This window comes from Monodelphis domestica, chromosome 4, assembly GCF_027887165.1.
Source record: "Monodelphis domestica isolate mMonDom1 chromosome 4, mMonDom1.pri, whole genome shotgun sequence".
In the NCBI taxonomy this organism is placed as follows: Eukaryota; Metazoa; Chordata; class Mammalia; order Didelphimorphia; family Didelphidae; genus Monodelphis; species Monodelphis domestica.
The window spans coordinates 110,488,502-110,507,949 of record NC_077230.1 but is presented as its reverse complement, the minus strand read 5'-3'; the positions used below and the strand labels follow the sequence as shown (position 1 = coordinate 110,507,949).

Genomic DNA, 19,448 nt, shown 5'->3' with positions numbered 1-19,448 from the left:
AGATAACTATATAAATATGCCAAAAATGTGGAAAAGATTCTCAATATTAAGAAAGAAAAGAAAGCTGGGGGATTTTATTGAGGGAAGGGAATGAAAAATCAAGAGGAAAAAGGTGACAATATTTAAGATATGTGCAAAAGACTTGAAGGATAATGAGAAATCACTTAAAAGGACAATTATGTGTAAGAGAAAAATAAAGATGAACCATAAAATTATGGAAAAAATATAATAGAAAAAAGTATGAAGAACTAAGAACATATAACTGGGTTTCTTAAAAAAAAAAACTGTTCTAAAAGTTCAGGCATTGTTCTGATGCTACATTTTTAAGAGAATCTTAATGTGTCTCAGCACCCAACAAAAGAACAGAGGTTAGCAAACTTAACCCCAATTAGAGGCATATCGAGTGGTTCCAAAATTCCTGATATGTGGATTTAATAATGTCTTCTGTAGCTACAGAACATAAATCTTATCCTATTTCCTCATAACAACTCTTTCAAATATATAAAAATAGCTATCCAATTTCCCCTAAGTCTAAAGATCACTGAATCTTTCAATTAATCTTCATATAACACTGATTGATTCGCCCTCAACTTCCTAGTTGTCTATTTCTCAACATACACCAATGTCAATAATCCATAATGCAGCACTCAAGATTAATGTTTCAGATTTGATAACAGAAAAAAAAATTCAGGGGAAAAATGAGATACATTTTTTCCAGAAAGCCCATGATCACATTAGCTTGTTTGGCTTTCACATCACATTGCTGGCTTATTATGAGTCCAGCCAATTAACACATTTGGATTTTATTTTACATAGTCATACCCAGGCCTCATCAAAGCTTCATTAGTAGGACTTTTTTAGTGAGAATTAGTGAGAATACAGGTTATTACATTTTAACTTCAACTTGTTCAAAGACAAGTTTACTCTTTTTTTGGTACTTTCTGGCAATCTGGTGAGCCCTCTAGACCCCCTTCTTAGAATGCTGCTAAGTAAAGCACCTAAATTACATGGAAAACCAATTATACTGAAGTAGTTACCAAAATATTTAATTTTTTTTAAAGTTCATAGGCTCTAAATTAAGACCATATCTCCAGGTTATAAATTTTTTTAACAAATTTGAACTAATTTTTATCAATGTAAAATCTATGCTTCCCAGGACTGTATTACCCATAAAAACTTAAAATTATGGCTTCCATATTTTCAATATTTATAAACATTTTTTCACTGAACTGAAATTATACCTATAGATATAGATAGACAGGCAGATAGATATAGAGAGACCAGTTAAGAATCTACCGAACTGAACTATCCAGGAAATATTTCAATATTATGTTCACTAGGGTCCAGATCAATACATTTAAAATCAAACCAACTGCCTCTCGCTTTAAAATTTCCTACCTTCATAACTTCCCTATTTTAATTGAGGGCACCATCCTTAGTTACCCCTATGGTAACAACCTTAGGGTCATCTTTATCTTCTTAACACATAATGTATGTGTTTAATGTTTCCAAGTCTTTATTAATTCAACCATCATAAGCTCTTCCCCATATGTTTCCTTCTCTGCATACAGGGAAACATCATCCTGGTTTAAGCCCTCTTCTTCTTTTGCCAGGACAAGTACTCTATGAGCCTTGGTCTCCCTGCCTAAGAGTCACCCCTCCTCCACAGTCTATCTTCCAATATGATATTTTTAAAGAGTAAACTCTAGGGATTCCTAATTAACTATAAAATCAAATAGAAACTTATTTATCATTTACAATTCTTCATAACCTGGCTCTAAACTTTTTCCTTCTTATACATAAATTTCTACCCCTAATACTAAGAATACTCTACGAACTAGCCAAATTTGCCTTCTTTCTTCCTCCCACGTGTCATCTCTTTACCTTTACAAAGGTAGTCTCACCATGCCTGGAAGGTTTTCTATTCTTACATCAATTTCTTCCTTAAAAGCTTAAGTTTAAAAACTAACTTTCTATGGGGCAGCTAGGTAAGTGGTTCAGTGGATTGAGAGCCAGGCCTAGAAATGGGAGGTTCTAGGTTCAAAACTGGCCTCAGACACTTCCTAGCTGTGTGACACTGGGGCAGTCACTTAACCCCGCTGCCTAGCTCTTCTGCCTTGGGCAATACACAGTTTTGATTCCAAGATGGAAGGTAAAGATTTAAAAAAAAATTTTTTTTAAGCCAAAAAGAACAACTTTCTATATTAAACTAAGTATCCCAATAAGTTTTTTATTTTGCATGCATTTGTTCTGTAAATGCCTTAGTACAGTCTTTCTCTATAGAAATTTGAGCTACTTGAGGATAGGGGCTGTTCACATTGTTTCCTATAGATTTTTAATACTTAGGATATAGGAAATGCTTAATAAATGTTTAAAGATTTCTATTAGTCTAGTTAAACTCAATTGAAAAGGAAATGAACTTAGTCTTCCATGGATAAATATGTTCTCTTTTTAGTTATTAAACTACTTGTTTCAAAAACAATTTTATAACAGAAATCTGTTTTTCTCATCAGCTTGCAAAATCCATTATTTTTAAAAAGGTCAGGTAGAATTTCCATCTCCAATTTTCTGGCATAACTTGTGCTCTCTTTGATATCTCAAAGATTAAACACAGGTTTCAAGATCCCTTAACCTATTACACCTGCCACACTTTGAATTCTATGATGCACAAGAACTGAGACCAAACCTGTGATTTCATTAAGAACAGTGAAATCCAGGGAAGGAAACACCTTCTTGCTATTGGAGGTAAGAACTTTCTCAGCAACTTGTAGTCTTACACTCAAAGAGATACCTAGAAAACAAAAAATTAAAGAAACTTGCCCAGAGGTCAAACAGCCTATATGACTCAGAGGTGAGACTCAAACCAGGTCTTTTCGGCTTCAAAGTCAGCTCTATATGCAATTTTGTACTACCTTCCTATTCAACAGTACACCTAAATATGTGAATATCTACATGACACAAAAGGAGGAAGCTCCCAGGCACAATGCTGAAAATAAATGAGAAGAAAGGAAAATGGAACTAGTTGTGAATATGGTAGTAAGGAGTAGGTCACTAAAAATAACACTACATTATTATGAAAAACAAGAAAGGAGTCAGAAAAGAAAGCCATAACATAAAAAGTTCTAGGAACCTCAGTTAATTGCAGTGTGCCCAAGGAGACTGCAATGCATACAAAAGACACTAAATATTTATTAAATTGAATTGAACCCAGAAACAGTAATAGACTTATTGATATGTAAGAGATTCAGGAGGTGAGTTCCACATTGTGTATCAATTTAAAATGACAGAAATAGAAGTGTGGGAAAGGAAGGCAGGAATGAAGTAGGGTACACAAAAAGAATCGTCCCAGCATTTGGGGTCAGTCCTAAATCCATCAGACTATATAAATCACCAGGGAATATATTTGGTTTGCACTAACATTTTCCAAAACAGTTGGAAAACACCATAGAAGTTTAAAATATGAAAGTAATTCATTGACTTAATCTACATATAAAATACTCTAAAACAACACAAATGACAACAATGGTAAATTATCTAGGTTACAATTTATCCAACCTTTTAAAAACTAATTTAAAGAACTTTCCTGACTTAAAATCTCAAAGAAAAAGGTAGTTTTTCTTACAGGACAGCTTAAGGTTATGCAATATCCTATTTCTGAGGAAGAGTCTATGACCAAGGATATTTTAAAAATGAGTTACCCCAAATGTACCATATGCCAGATATTTTATTTCATCTTAAAATAAGTTATGTTTTATCATAATTATCCTTAAATATGTGTTAAGTTCTGACTCAAACAAAATTAGAATGCTTTTTTTAAAAGCACATCACACATTTCAGGGCAAGAATAGAGTAAAATGTGGATTGGTGATCTAATTTTTATACCAGAACAAAAAGTGGAAGTTTTTATGTATACAAGAGATAGAAAGTAAACTTCAAAAGATACTGAGAAATATGAAAGAACAAAATATTGAACATTTTTATTGTAAGGAAAAGGAAGAAATGTAAAATTCCCTACTACATTTATTTGGCACAGAAAAAATGTAACAGCCAAAAGAAAATATCAAAAGAGCAATACAATATTCCCTCTTTTCCAAGATTTGTTTTTTTCACTGGTTCTCAACCAATTATAAAAGAGTAAAGGCCATAATAAAGTAAATCTGATTATTTTTTAAACATATAAAATTCAGAATTCCTAGTGATCTGGAGAGGAGGTCAATCAAATTTTTTTTCCACAAAACTTGTAAAAAATGAACAATCAACAAGTTTAAAAGATATATGAGAGGGTATCTTTACAATATTTAAGGAAACTTTTCAAATATGTATTAGAAGTATCTATCTATACCAATAAAAACTTATCAGTTTCCCATATAAAGAAGGACTTGTTTATTCTTGTTATATAAAACTACAGTAAAAAATATAAGCTGCATGGACTATAAGGCCAAAAGCAGAAAATCTGTATAGTAAGGAGGCCCCAAAACATCAGATATGAATTTCAAACAGAGCTCAACATTTTTCCAAAATGGTTACAACCTTACTTAAAACATATACCAAGTTATACGTCTACACCTTGATTCTAAGAAATTATATCTGAGCCTGAAAATGGAGACAGAAATTGAAGTGTATCATAAAGAACTTTTAATAAGAGTATTCATTTGAAAGTATTCCAGGAAGAAATACTGTAAGCTTATCTAGTTAACAAATAATTCTCCATATTTCTTCCTAACCATCTCACTGAATAGAGAATAAACATATAATTTAGTTTCCTACTCTAACAGATCTATTTTAGACTACTTTAATTCAATAAATATTTATTATGCACTCATATGCCACGTATAAGCAAATTACCTTATTCCATTTTATGGCAAAGTAATTAACAAATTATTTACTCAGGTATTTGATCCACAAAGTTAACATATACATAAAATTCAATAATCAATAATTCTATGTCCTATATACTCTGAATGTTTCCACAGTACAATGTTTCTTTTACATGTGTTATTCAGATGCAAAAAGTACACAATAACTGCTCATTATAGATGTTTCAGTATTTTTTTGTAGATTCCATATTGCTTCGTCCATTCATTTTACTTTTCATTTCAGATAAAACTGATGGATTAAGGATTGATATTTGTACCCCTATATTATGTTGTCTGTATCACTTACATGGAAATTATCACATTAGAAATGCAGTATAGTACAATGTACTGTACATCTCTAAAAGACTATTAAGGGTTCAATGAAGACAAGGACTGTTTTAATAATAATTCTTAATTCTAAAGAGCAATTAACAGAAAGAAGAATCTTAATAAATATCTGCTGAATAAAGAGTTCTGATATAAAGTAAGGGTATACTTAGGTTAGAGTCAAACACATAATTAGAACAAGGTAAAGGGTTCTTTTAAACTCAAATTCTCCAAAATGGTTACTACTCAGATAGACAAATATTTGATATAGTCTTCTCTTCAGTATTAAATGTTTTGAAACATTATAATAAATGTGTATTATTAAACAAATATGATTTGCATGACTGAGCATTTAGCTGATTTATGATACTATGTACCATCTGGTAAGAGAAATGTGATTCAACAAATTTTTCATTGTTCCGATTAGTTTTGCCTAAGTAGGGATCAGCCAAGGCACTTTATGTGTCAGAAATTAGAAATATTGTTCCTTCTTTGAGGGCTAGATTAATAAAAGAATCTGGAAAATAAAGATTATTTTTTCAGGGGCTACTGGGTAGCTCAGTGAATTGAGAGCCAGGCCCAGAGATGGGAGGTCTCAGGTTCAAATCTGGCCTCAGATACTTTCCAGCTTTGTGACCCTGGGCAAGTTACTTAACCCCTATTGCCTAGCCCTTACCTCTCTTCTGCCTTGGAACCAATATATACTTTTGATTCCAAGATGGAAAAAGTAAGGGTTTAAACAAAAATAAAGTTTATCATTTCTATAAATTTGCTTTCCTTTTGCACCAGCACAAGCTGATTTTAAAAGGGCACCAAAAAAAAAAAATCAGCATGAAACTCTGTGGCCAAATGAATGCCACTGTCCCTGAAACAAAGAGCCCCAACAAATCTAAAGCTAGGGACAATAAACCACGAAATTCAAGAATAAACATGGTTGCATAATATACAAAAAGTTGTTGTTATAAAAAAAGAACAGGTCACTTTGACACTAAAAAGGTGAATTTACAGCCTTTGGAACTGGTAACTTATACACCTTGATTTCATCAAACTGGACATTAAGGCCAAATCATAAAACTATGACTAGAAGCAAAGTCACTTCAAAATTACCTTTTAATTTTAATCAATTTTAAAATTTTCATGGTAATAAATTAGAATTAAAAAACAAAAACATCAAAATCTTCCATTCTTATTTCTGCATAACATAATCTCTACCATAGCTTACTTTATGGCAAAGTTGGAGAAAACTCAACTGGAGACACTAGATAAAAATGAAATTAAAGTAGCCAGTTTTCTTTAGAAACAGAATAGTTTTATCAAAAGCATAGTTTAGCATTTAGAATGCCAACTTAGAATCAGAAAGACCCAAGTTGAAGGCCTACCTCATACATACTCTAGGTCCTTAAGCTCTTTGATGTCAAAAGCAATTCTTCTAATATTATAACTTTTAGGGGCAGCTAGGTAACACAGTAAACAGTGCCAGGTTCAGGAGGACCTGGGTTCAACTGGCCTCAAGATACTTCCCAGCTATGTGGCCTTCAGCAAATCATTTAACCCCAACTGCCAGGCCCTTTCTGCTCTTCTGCCTTATCAATTCTAATTTATAAGAGAAAGGTTAAAAAAAAAAGATTAAAAAATAACTTGTAGACCACGTGCTTATTTGCATCTATGAAAGTTATCTATGACATTCCTTCCACTGATGAAGTCATAAGTACAGATCAATTTAAAAAGTATATCTTTCTTCCATGCTGTTCTAGTATAGTAAATCTAGTTTTATATTCTATATTTCACTTAATTGAAAAGTAATTCCCATTTTCTTTTAATCTTAACAACAAGAAAAGCTTGTGTTTTGTATTTATGATTTAAGAGTTAGAAGCACTACTGGCAGAGAAAAAAGATGGGAAAGAATAACAAAATATAAGGGGAAAAGTTTATGAGCCAAAGATTCGGATTCAATTTCCAACTTACGAGATCTTATTATCATAGATTTAGAACTTAAAAGGGATTTCAGAGGCCACCTAACCCGATTCCTTCATTTTACAGGTGATGAAACAGAAGATAAAGTGATTTGTCCAGGGTAACAGCTTAAATAGCAAAACCAGGATTTGAACCCAGGTCTTCCAAATCCAAATGCAGCACCCTTTCTGTTGTACTATACCAATAAGGAATTATTTTGGTGAATTTGAACACATCACAACATACAGGGCCAAAATAAGGGGAATGGTTTAGATGTCTAGAATTATTTTTACCTGAAAAATTTCACAATTGTATAGTTATAATAGGGTATCTATGATATGTAAATTACTATGTCCTCATTCTAGCTACATAACTATTATTCTGTAAATAAGAAAAAATAAAACTGAATGATTTTAGCGATAAAAAAGAACAATACCATCCCATTTCCCTTGTTTAAATTATTATCAACATTATATACTACAAAGGAACTGGTGAACTTATCTTAACTATTCACAAGGGAGTTAGTTACACTAATATTGTGAATATGAACAGAAATGAAAATCTTGAACACCAATTTCTGTAGCCCAGTTTTTTTATTTATTCATGATTATATTTATTGGGGAAAGTTTCTAAGTTTGTAGTATACTAGAACCAAGAGTTAAGAGTGCAGAAGTACTTTTATTGACCATGTTGATTAACACAAAATAGGTTCAGGCCATATTTTTGAAAAATAAAACTTCTGGCCTAGAGTCACAACCAACTAGTACAAGATATAGCATATATGCTCCAGTTTGTGTGTCTGTGTAAATGTGTGGATCTATTACAATATACACAATGCAGTGGGAAAAGTTTCATCTTTAATTTTTATCTTTCATATTACAGTTACCCCATCATCCTCTTTGGTCTCTATATTAGAGTCTGCCTAATCTAAGCAAAACTATTATGGGATTTCAGAAATAAGAGTAATTCATACAGGGAAGAGTAGTTTCTAAGTTTCACAAAAATAATAGCTTAGAGAGCTCTCCAAACTTAGGAGTGCCCATTAAAAAAGGTTAAGAAATATATGTGTTGCCCAAATGTGGTACATGGAAAAAAACTGCTTTAATTTATGCATCATTACAGAAAAGTGTAGTTAATGGAACATAAAACTTGTCAAGCAATAAAATTTGTAAGTAGAGTATATCTAAAAAGTGTTATTGCCATGAGGATGTGAGGAATCTGAATAAAATGTCAGCAGCATGTTGATGTTCAGTATTTATTAATAATAAAAATGGCACTCTCAGTAAGAGACAGGAAGAGATCAGATCCCCTTAAGAAGCATATTCAAAGGCAACTAATGTGAAAACATCCTTATACTCAACTCCATGACCAAACTAGCTTTATGGGGAAAATACTAGTAATCTGGAAAGTGGGACTTTAAAACAATTGTGAATCAATGAAAGGTCTGCTTTCTTTAAAAAATTATACCTAGGGATTTAAAGGTAGAATGGAGAAGAGTTGTATTGTGATTACTTAGCTAAAAGTGTCTTCCCTATTTAAATAATTCCAATCAGTACTGTTGGTACACATACCTCGGAGAATTCTTTCCTCATGGCAACGTAGAAAGTCCCAGATTCTAACAGTTCCGTCATCAGAGCATGTAGCAAATTTATTATCCGTGGGTGAGAAACTGTTACATGAAGACACACAGCAGGGGAAAGAAGTCAGCATTTAACAGATTATCTGTGCTTCTCAGACAGGGCAAAATAAAATACTGTATGGCGTTATAAACAGGATGAGAGGGAAAGTATCCAACAATGGTGCCCTTAGAGAATGGTTCCAGCTGAAAGGCACATTTCATCAAAAGAGGAATTCAGCAGACTATTTTATTCCTGCTTCCTAGTATTCAATCCTCTATTTTCAGAATTTATTTTAAAAAGTGACCTAACAATTTACTCTTAACACTAATTTTGCATATGTTCCCAAAATAAAGCTTTCTCCTTTGGTGCTGGCAAAAAAAAACCCAAGGGGCCAAGGCAGGGTCAAGGTGGAGGTAGAAGGGGAAGAGAAGGGAAGACAGAAAAAGACAGAAAGAGAAAATGAACAGCTGAACTAAATTATAGAGGTGGCAATATTTCTGAAAATATGCCACTGTGAAACAAGTAGGAATAATACTATGTCTTTATGGAAAAAGTGTAAGTAGAAGTAGGAAGACAGTTGTATAGTGTTTGCTAAGCAGTCCTATGTAAAATGTTTCTTATTAATATGAGTGTTTGAATGAAGAGGTCCCCTGTCTCCTTCCTAGAAAACCCCACAGAAACTACTTCCTATGGTGTAACTATAGGGAAACATGAGAATCGTGATTAAAGCTCAAATAACTCCTGCAAATGAAGGCAGTCACTTCCATTTCAGTGCAATTAAAGGTTAGCAAATTTCACTAATTTATTTCAAATGCATCACTGTTATAACTAAGAACTAATGTGGCAGTTCTGTGTATGAATATGACACTAAACCAGACAGTTAAGCACAGGTACAATTTATCTGACTACTTCATAAATTACAAAGGGAAGAAGAATGATTGCTGTGGGTGTTGTTTTTGTAACATTGTCAACCTTCTACCACACAAGGGCCGCACCAACCTAAAGGAATGCTGCATAGCTTTATTCTGAGGCTGCAGCAATTCTTCAGATTCAGATATGAAACATTTCTTCAGTTTTACTGTACATACTGAAAAATTATATTTTACAACTTGCTGAAAATATCACTTGAAACTCTACTTTAAAAAAAAAAATACACTTTCAATAACTGATGTATCAACAATGAATCAGGAGAAATGTCCTACAGTCTTCTTGTCAGTTTGCTTGCTTACAGTTTCAAAGCTTGAAGAACCCATTCATTAATCCATGAATGTTTTTCACAACCAGAGAGTATATCTGTAAGGGTTTTTTTTAATAGTAATATTAATACGTATCTGAAGTCTTGGAATAACCAAGCCAACCAGTTCTTCACTTAAGCCTTTTTCTTGTATTTGTGAGAACTATGTAAGTGTTTTATTTCTGTAGGCTTTATATTTTATTCATTTGGATTATTAAAGACTGAATTCTTTATTTGGAATGAAATATTCTTGTCTTACACAATGAGCATCAAAAAGGAATAACTTAAATACATTGTAAACCATAAATATGAAGAAAAGAATACCAGTGCAAAATGCGGCAGACAATACATCTCTAACATATTGCAGAGGCGGATACTGGGACAATACTACTTCAGGAAGGTGCCAGCAAAATGTTGAGTATGTGGAAACAAAGGAAAATATTGTGTTTCTAGGGTGCACAAAGTTTCCCAGAATCTGACAGAGCCCATGCATCTCTGCACCCAGCATACATTTAGAGATCAGTCTAACCATGACAATAGGAACTACAGAAAATGGTATATTGTGTATAAACCTGGCCTCTCTAATCGCCTCCTTATGTGCCTGGAACATCTTGACGTTGTTCATGTTGGACTGCCAATATTTCACATATCCCCCGTGGTCAGCTGTCAGCATCCACATGTCATTGTGTGACCAGGTCATGGCCCTCACTGGGCTATCGTGAGCCTGTGAAATTACAAAATATTTGTAAAACAGAGTTTTTTTCAAAACTTATCTGATGTATAACACCTCTTTAAAGGAGCACATACTGTGATACTGTGTGACAGCAGCAATTAGACTATCCTTTAAAATTATATAAAATGAGAACACTTCATATTCTTTATAGTCCAAGAGAATGGGACCACCTTCTGAAGAATACAGTTACCTGTAATATTGTTTCAAAATTGAAAGTGAGTCCATTCCACAGGGTAAACTCTCCACTAGAAGCCCCAGTGACCAACCGTCTCCCTTCTGGAGTCCACTGGGGAAGGAAAAGGAAAAAGAAAAGAAAAGAAAAAATGGTTAGAAAAAGTCAAATTTCACTTGATGTCCACTGCTTCATGAATAATTTTTAAATTGCTTTACATTCTTTCCCAAATAGAAGAAATAAATAGAAAATCTTGGCTTTTGCTTTACAATTATCTCCTTCAGAATATATGAAATTATGTTAAAGAATGTTATTTTATTCTATTCATTTAAAATCAGTCTTATTTCACTGCTTTCCTCTAGAACAAGTATGAGTTTCACAAGATTAAATGTAAAACCACCAAGATTTTGACAGGTTATAAAATAACCTCATATAAAATAAGCCAGTTTCAGTAAAGATCTTATCTTCCAAGAAATAAAAGTAAAAATAACCATTATAGCTTGTTCTTATTTGATTAGTCACTATGAAATACAAAGACTATAAGAAAACTTAATTTTCTACAACTAGTGTTGATCCAATTTGGGATGAAACATTAAGAAGTAGTGGTTGGGTGAAAAGGTATACATTATGAAAGTCTTAATCTGTTAAATTACATTATTAAATTATAAATTCTTTTAAATTATAAATTTACTCAAAATTTAGTAGTCTAATTTAGTAGTCTCAGGAAAGCCTCTGTCAGCCCATTCATGATGAGTTAGTATTAGAACATTAATGTAATTACTTGTTTGGGGAAAGAAACAAGAGCAATGGTGACTAGAACAACAAATGAATTTCCAGGAATAACAGAATAACCCTATGTGTCTTAAGTTTAATCATTTATACTATCACTGGGTTTTTTTCTCCTTTTATCTCTTAAAAATGGGTATTTAAAAAATGGCTTTACTTTGCCCCAACATTAAATGACCCCTGACAACTTTTTTCAGCTGGTATTTTTCTGTCTGCATACATACACCACACATACATACATACATACATACACGCACACATGCATGCATACATACATGCATACATCACACATACATACACACGCATACATACATACACACATGCACACATGCACACATACACACATGCATACATACATACATACATACATACATACATACATACATACATACATACATACATACATACATACATACATACATACATACATACCCTCTCAATGAAATGTGTCGGATAGTGTACCTGTGAGTTAACCCTTCTCTAGCCTATTTATGTTTTAATTAGCTTTCTTTTCCTTACTGTTGTCCCTATTCTTTTTTCCTAATCAGTTTTTTCTCATTCTGCTTGTTGCCACTTGTATTTATTTTATTGCCAACTACTTGATTATTCAATATGGAAAAGCCTTGCCTCCATTCTTTCCCATGTGAGTCTCCTGTATTTCATTGCTTTAGGTAACACAAGTAAGTCCTCTTCCTTTTCATTTTTGGCTGGCAAAAACAGACCTATCAATATATTATGAGAAGCATTCAGCATAACTTTGCCTTCTATGTCACTATTCTATTGTGGAGACATTTTCCCCATACATTCGAAGGTTCACAACCATATCAGAGTCAAGGCTGCCATATAACTAAAATGCTTATGAAGGCAAAGTCTGGTGGCTGGCAAAATAAGTAACATCAATAAAAAAGCCAAATAAGAATTTCTATCCTACAATACATAATAATTAGATTTGAAAGATAGGATAAATCCATCATGCCTACTCCCCTGACCCAGCCCTCTAAGCAATGCAATTCATTCATTTTTGACTTCTAATGATTTATCTGTGAACTTTTCATTAAATCTCAATAGACTAGCGTAGTAGTCTAATAGAAAGGGTATTAAATATGCATTAAAGAAATTAAGTAGACCCAGATTCTCAGGTATATATTTTTAATTCATTTAATGAGCAGTTTCCTCATTTTACAAACTGGAAACCAGTTTGTAAACCTAGTCCCCTAAAACCAGTCCCCTAAAACATGTAAAAGAATACTCACCCTAACAACAAATACTGGACATTTAACTTTATTGGTAGATGTCCGAACAAATTTGGTTGTAACTGCATTCATAGGATTATTCAGCATTCCTATGGGGGGAACCAGCTACAAAAGAAGAAAGCAGTACTTTAAAAGCAGAGAACAAACAAATATTACAACTTTAGCAAATGAAGTAGAAGCAATGGTAAACCTTTTCTATTTTTCTTCAAAGCATTTAGAGAGCAAAAGGTTTACAATAATGCTCCAGAACTATGGTGGTGAACCTATGGCACACGTGCGGGGGGGGGGGGGGGGGGGGGGGTACTCAAGAGTCCTCTCAATGAGCATGCCCATGGTCACCCCAGCACAGAGTCCATTACTAGAAAGTCAGAGGGAAAAGGAGCCAAGCTGCTCCCCTCTCCATCTCGACACGCATCTGAGGGCATCACCCACCCCTCTAAAAGGTTCACCATTACTACTCCAGATGATACTACAACTACCTCTTGAATTAGGAATAAGTTTATTATTAAACAGATTAAGAAATAAAGTCATAAAAGTTCTCCAAACCTACAAAAACAAAATTAAAAGCTTGGAAGCTTATTTAATTATTTTTCATTAACAAGAAAGTATATCTTAAATGTTTTGTGGTAGATCAAGTTTCAATATAATTTTCACATCCCATATTTCTCATAAGACAATTTGATACTTTCAAGACAAGAAATAACTGCCTTTTATACTTAACAATATCTGAGGAATATGATTTCTAGATATCTTCAGGGTATCTATTCATCAAACCTTCCAAGAAATGATGTTTTATTATATGACTCTGACAATTTGAAACTTACATCATTGTAGTATCCTGCATCAGGTTGAATTGCCCGCATGTCTCTCTGGTCTCTCTGCCACACTCTGTTCTGGAGTTTGTTTAAAAAAAAAAATTATTTTTGATTATACTCACTTCTGTACTCCAATGAGTCATGAGCAAAATAAAAGGCCATGTAATAATAGTGGAGGGTGGGGGAGATTGAGAATGCGCATTGAATATTATGAAATTCCTAGGCATAGTAATCTTTTGAAGACTATCTAATCTATCAAGGCCAAGTGAATAATATTAAGAATCTAAAGATTGCTATCAAAATATAAAGCCAAAGAATTTGTGCTTTTAAAATTTAATTTGAAAAAAGCAAATCCCATACAATAGAATTGAATGATGGTTTGTTACTAATGTCTTACAACAATGAAATATAATATAGATAAGTGCACAGATGAGTACAGTAAGTGCTTTCTCCTTGAAGCACAAGGGGAATGAATTCAGGGTGACTGTTATACTTGTGCAGTCTTTGGGTACCATGCTTTGATTCTACCCTTTTGAACATAATCACTTTTTCTGCAGGACTCAGGGTTTTCATTTTGAACAACTATCATATAGTTTACAGAAGATGAGACACATTAAAACTTGAATCTGTTTTGACACAAAGCTATGCTCTGAAATTTGCTTTTTTCCACAAATTTTGTCTTATTTACCTCTTGCAAAAGTAATAGACAGAAAAGTCAGCAGAAAAATAAGCTTCTTACAAAACTACCTACAAGCAATGGCTTCAGCAGCCTTTAATTTTTCTCACATTCAAAAAGTCACCATTTTTATTAACTTACCTATATCTTTGGTATTTTTTGCAGTATTTCAGTATCACTAGCTACTTCAATATTCCTAGCAGAGTTAATCTAGAATAATAGTAATTTAGAATTACAAAAGTCCTTGGATATCATCAAGTCCAACTCCATTTTTTAGGCAGATGAGGAAAATGCAAAAAAAACCTCCATTAAATTGCCTGAGTCTAGATGGCTAATGAATAGCTATAATTCGCAAAAGTCTCTAGATGCTCTTTCTAGTACACAGCATTGCTCTCTGCAATATGTTTTACCTCAATTGTACCAACTTTTTGCTCTGGAATATAGGAATTTTTTATCTCATCTGCATGACCATATTATATTCCCTGATTGGAAAACTGCCATTTCATGAATTTAAAAAACACTACTGCTACACAGCTCCCTTTATAGTGGCAATGAATTGGAAACTGAGGGGGTGCCCATCCAGTGGGGAATGGTTGAACAAGTATATAGCTGTAATGGAACACTATTGCACCATACAAAATGATGAACAGGATGAGCTTTAAAAAAAAAAAACCTAGAAGCACTTATATGAAGTGAGGAGAACCAGGAGACCAGTGATGATCAATTGTATAGGACTAAACAACAAGGCCCAAAGTTAAACTCAAGGTACTCATGGTAAAGGAATCTGATTAAGATCAAAGCATGTCATCTTTCACTTGATTTCTTCATTCATGAGTTTTTTAATTGTATATGTGATATGTGTGTCCTATCATGGCATGAGAAATATGGAATTATGTATTACCCGAAAGCACTGATATAACCTATAACATGATTTATTGCCTTGGGAAGGTCTGCAAAATGTCAGAAAAAAATTGTAAAAAATTATTTCTACTTGTAATTGAAAAATAAAAGACATCCCACCAAAAAAAAAATACTACTGCTATAGATCATTAAAAGATTGTATTTTTACAACTATGGGTATTAAGATTGTTACATATGAAAGCAATGGGTTCAAATCAAGAAAACATCTAATGCCCAGTGGACTTACGCGTCGGCTATGGGGGGTGGGGGGGAGGAAAAGAAAATGATCTATGTCTTTAACGAATAATGCTTGGAAATGATCAAATAAAATATATTAAAAAAAAAAAACAATATGAAGATATGAGGTAAACTTGTACTCAGTAAAAAAGAAGATGCTTTATTTAAGCAGCTATAACCAAAGAATGTGGATTAGTGCATTGATATTAAACATTGATGAGTGCTAAAAAAAAAAAAAAGATTGTTACATATGAGAGGTAGTAGTCCTTTGAGATTTAAACTGGTCTTAAGCTCCCCTTCCCTCAGATCATCCAGTCATCAGGGAATCTCCATTTCAAAGAAAGTGACTGACCACAATTATATTCATTCTTTCCTGAACTCTGCTCCTGAATCTTAATTTTTTCCTCTAACATGGACTCAAATTCTACCACATCACTCCAAATCCAATTGCCACTTTCAGCTGAAGAATACAGACTATACAAATCTTGACTATTTTTCATTCTTTACCTCATGAATAGATATCTGAACATATACAATGCTGAATTATATAGCACAGTTGACTTTCTCTACTTGCTCTCTGGGCAAATCAGTTCACCTACAAAAAGGTCTATCTTGCTTATCAATTGATTCCAGGAAATTATTTAATTTATATTAACCATATTTATAGTATGCATGGGTCTCCAAAAATGAGAGACCTCAACAACATAAAAGTAAAGAACATTGGTTCAAAGTTATTAAAAATAGCATAAATTATGGGAATTTTCTTTATTTTTATTAGGAAATCAAAATTCAAAATACAAGAAACTGAAATTCTAGAATTTTTAATATTTTAATTTATTTTTAACATTTAAAAGTTGGCAATAAATTATACATATACTTGGTAAATAAGTTTTACTTACTGACTTTTGAAAATATTGTAATCCCACATTAGGATTTTTTTTTTTTGGTCTGGAGATTTAGGGAAAAGTCTGGCACATAGCAAATACTGGATAAAGTGTGTTGATTTGGGGATAAAACTGAAAAATAAAAGCCTATTCTGTACTGTTTTACTTTATGAAAACATCGCAAAACAGTATAAAAGCATTTTATGGTTTGTCATTGTTAAGAAAACATCCTATGCAAGATCTAAATAAAAGCGAGGTTCCCTATAAACAATGAAGTCATTCAGATATCATTTTCTGCAAATATTATGCTGACTGAATCCAGCCCCAGAATTTAAGGTCTCCAACATTAAATTCCTCATTCGGTCCACATACATTTAGTAAGTGCTAATATGTGTAAACATCCTATTAAATATTAAAAATACAACTAAAGTAAAAAATATAGTTCCTGCACTATACATATATTCTAGTGGTGAACAACATGATGCAAACCATTCACCTAAGAAACTTGTAAGGAAAAATTAGAAATAATCTCAGAGCAATAGCATTAGTAGTTGGAGAATGGGGAGGGAATAACACAGAAAAGGCCCCATATAAAATGGGATTTGAACTGAGTCTTGAAGAAAGTCAGGGACCACAGGAGGCAAATGTGAGAAGAAGAGACATAGACACACCAGCGAGGAAAAGCAAGTAAAATAGTAAAGTTGGATTAAAGCATTTGTGGAAGCAGTTAAGAATATTGTGAAGGGGGTCTTCTTCAAAAAATAACATAAAAATCTAAATACAAAATTAATTTTAAAATTCCTGACATGCACTTGAATAGTCTATTGAATAGTATTAGTAAATCTAGTTAAGATAAAAATTGCTAACAGTGAACTGGACCCAGAATTTAAAAGGAAGAAAGGAGCAAGTTGAATTATATTTAGGAAACTGCATAAATCACATCAATCTATTCCTCAAGCTAAAAACCAAAAATTCTTATCTTTTAATAAATATTCTCTTCTTTATGCGGCAAATCTTGGAACCCTAAAATCTACAAAGAGAGCCATCTGTTTAGGCTGGAAGTGAAGAAAATGGTTGATGTAGTAGTAGAACACTCATGTATGCCATCATTACTTCAATTTTCTCAACCAAGGAGAATGATGTACAGAATGAATATAGTAAACAAATACTCTAAAGAGTATACTTTGTATTTAGATAAAGAGGTCATACATAAGAAAAGTCCCTACACATATCATAATATTTATAGAACCACTTTCTACAGAAGCAAATAATTAGAAACAAAGTAGATATTCATCCATTGTGGAATGGCTAAACAAACTTGACCCATAAATTAATATATTTATGAAAGATATATGCTGTGTTAAGAAACAATAAATATGAATTCAGAGAATCAAAGAAAGGCCTGTACAGATTCAGAGTGAAGTAAGCAGAACCAAGAAAATGAGTGCCAAAACATGCAACAATCAAAAGTGAATGTGATAAAAACTACAATGAACAAGTATGGAACCAAAAAAGAAATTTGAGATGGTAAGTTCACAAGTGTGAAATGTTGCATATATTCTTAAGACTTTTCCAATGTACTGCTTGATTTTACTGATTTCTTCTCTCCTTCCTCTTTTTCATTTTTAAGTATATTTTTGTCACAAGGGCCAGTTCTCTAGGAAAAGAGGGTAGAGAAGTAACAAAAGGAGAAACTTAATATAGACAAGTTAGCAAGAAAATTTAATTTAAAAAAAGAATGGAAAAATTATAAAAATTATCCAAAACAAAATGAAATTCAAACTAAGTGTAAATAATAAGATAGCTGTCCTAAATGATAAGTGGAGAATATTGGAAAAAGCAAGGACCTGGTCATAGCCCCAGTTCAAAATCCTATCTCTAGTACTTTCTACATACATGTCTTTAGGTTAATATTTCTCAGTAAGACTCATATCTAAATTAAAGGATTTGGATGAGATGGTCCCTAACAGTGGCCCTTAAGGTTCCTTCCAGCTCTAAAATTATAATCTCTCTGGAGGCCAATTTGGAATTATGCACAAAGGGCTTTAAAAGAATGCCTACCCTTTGACCCAGCCATACCACAGTTGGGTTTGTACTCCAAAAAGATAATAAACTATGGTATCTGATGGTGATGGAATACTATTGTGGTGAAAGGAATGATGAACTAGAGGAATTCCATGTAAACTGGAAAGACCTCCAGGAACTGATGCAGAGCAAAAGGAGCAGCACCAGAAGAACGTTATACACAGAGCATTGTGGCACAATTGAATATAATGCACTTCTCTACTAGCAGACATGCAATGATCCAGGACAATTCTGAGGAAATTATGAGAAGTATCCACATCCAGAGAAAAGAACTGTGGGAATAGAAATCCAGAAGAAAAACAACTGCTTGATCACATGGTTTGATGGATATGATCACTCTATCACAAATAATTTGAACAACGATACATGTAAAACCCAATGGAATTGCTCGTCAGCTCTGGGAGGGGGAAAGGAGGAGGGAAGAGGAAAAACCATGAATCATGTAACCATGGAAAAAGTCTAAATTTAAAAAATAATAATAAATAAAACTATAATCTCACTGACTGATAAAATTCCATTTCTGGATAATAAAAAAAAAATTTTTAAGGTGATGGCTAAAATCTGATTTTTAAAAATGTTATCCGTAAATACTTTGGAAATATAAATAGGTAATTCTGTACCAAATTTTCAAAAAGTTGGACTCAACAATTCAATTAAGAAAACATTCATTAAATCTCTATTACATGTAAGATACAAAGACAAAAGGTCATTTTCTTCAAGAAGCTAATATTCTGGTGAGGACTAAATCCCACATTTCAAGCTAAGATCATGAGCATGATCATTATATTCATGACAAAATGTTGGCCCCCATTATACAATGGGAGAGTTTGTGAACACTTAAAAAGGTGTTAACTTTCATCCAAAACAGATTCATCAAGACAAATCATAAGAAACCAGCTTCATTTCCTTTTTAACAAA

At 32.9% G+C, this 19,448-nt stretch overlaps 1 protein-coding gene across 5 annotated transcripts in view; it reads right to left on the bottom strand.

The window, feature by feature from the left end:
- WDR33 (WD repeat domain 33) overlaps window positions 1-19,448 on the bottom strand; it is a 110,249-nt gene that overhangs the window by 50,485 nt on the left and 40,316 nt on the right. For 3 of the 5 annotated variants that reach the window (XM_007493982.3, XM_007493983.3, XM_007493984.3), the window contains 5 exons: window positions 13,758-13,826; window positions 12,934-13,038; window positions 10,913-11,008; window positions 10,562-10,713; window positions 8,708-8,805 (listed from right to left, as the gene is read on the bottom strand). In XM_007493982.3, coding sequence (XP_007494044.1) covers window positions 8,708-8,805; window positions 10,562-10,713; window positions 10,913-11,008; window positions 12,934-13,038; window positions 13,758-13,826 — 520 coding nt within the window. Of the gene's footprint in view, window positions 1-3,950; window positions 10,714-10,912; window positions 11,009-12,933; window positions 13,039-13,757; window positions 13,827-19,448 lie in introns of those variants that run through there. The other 2 variants (XM_056793705.1, XM_056793704.1) reach the window with 2 other exon arrangements.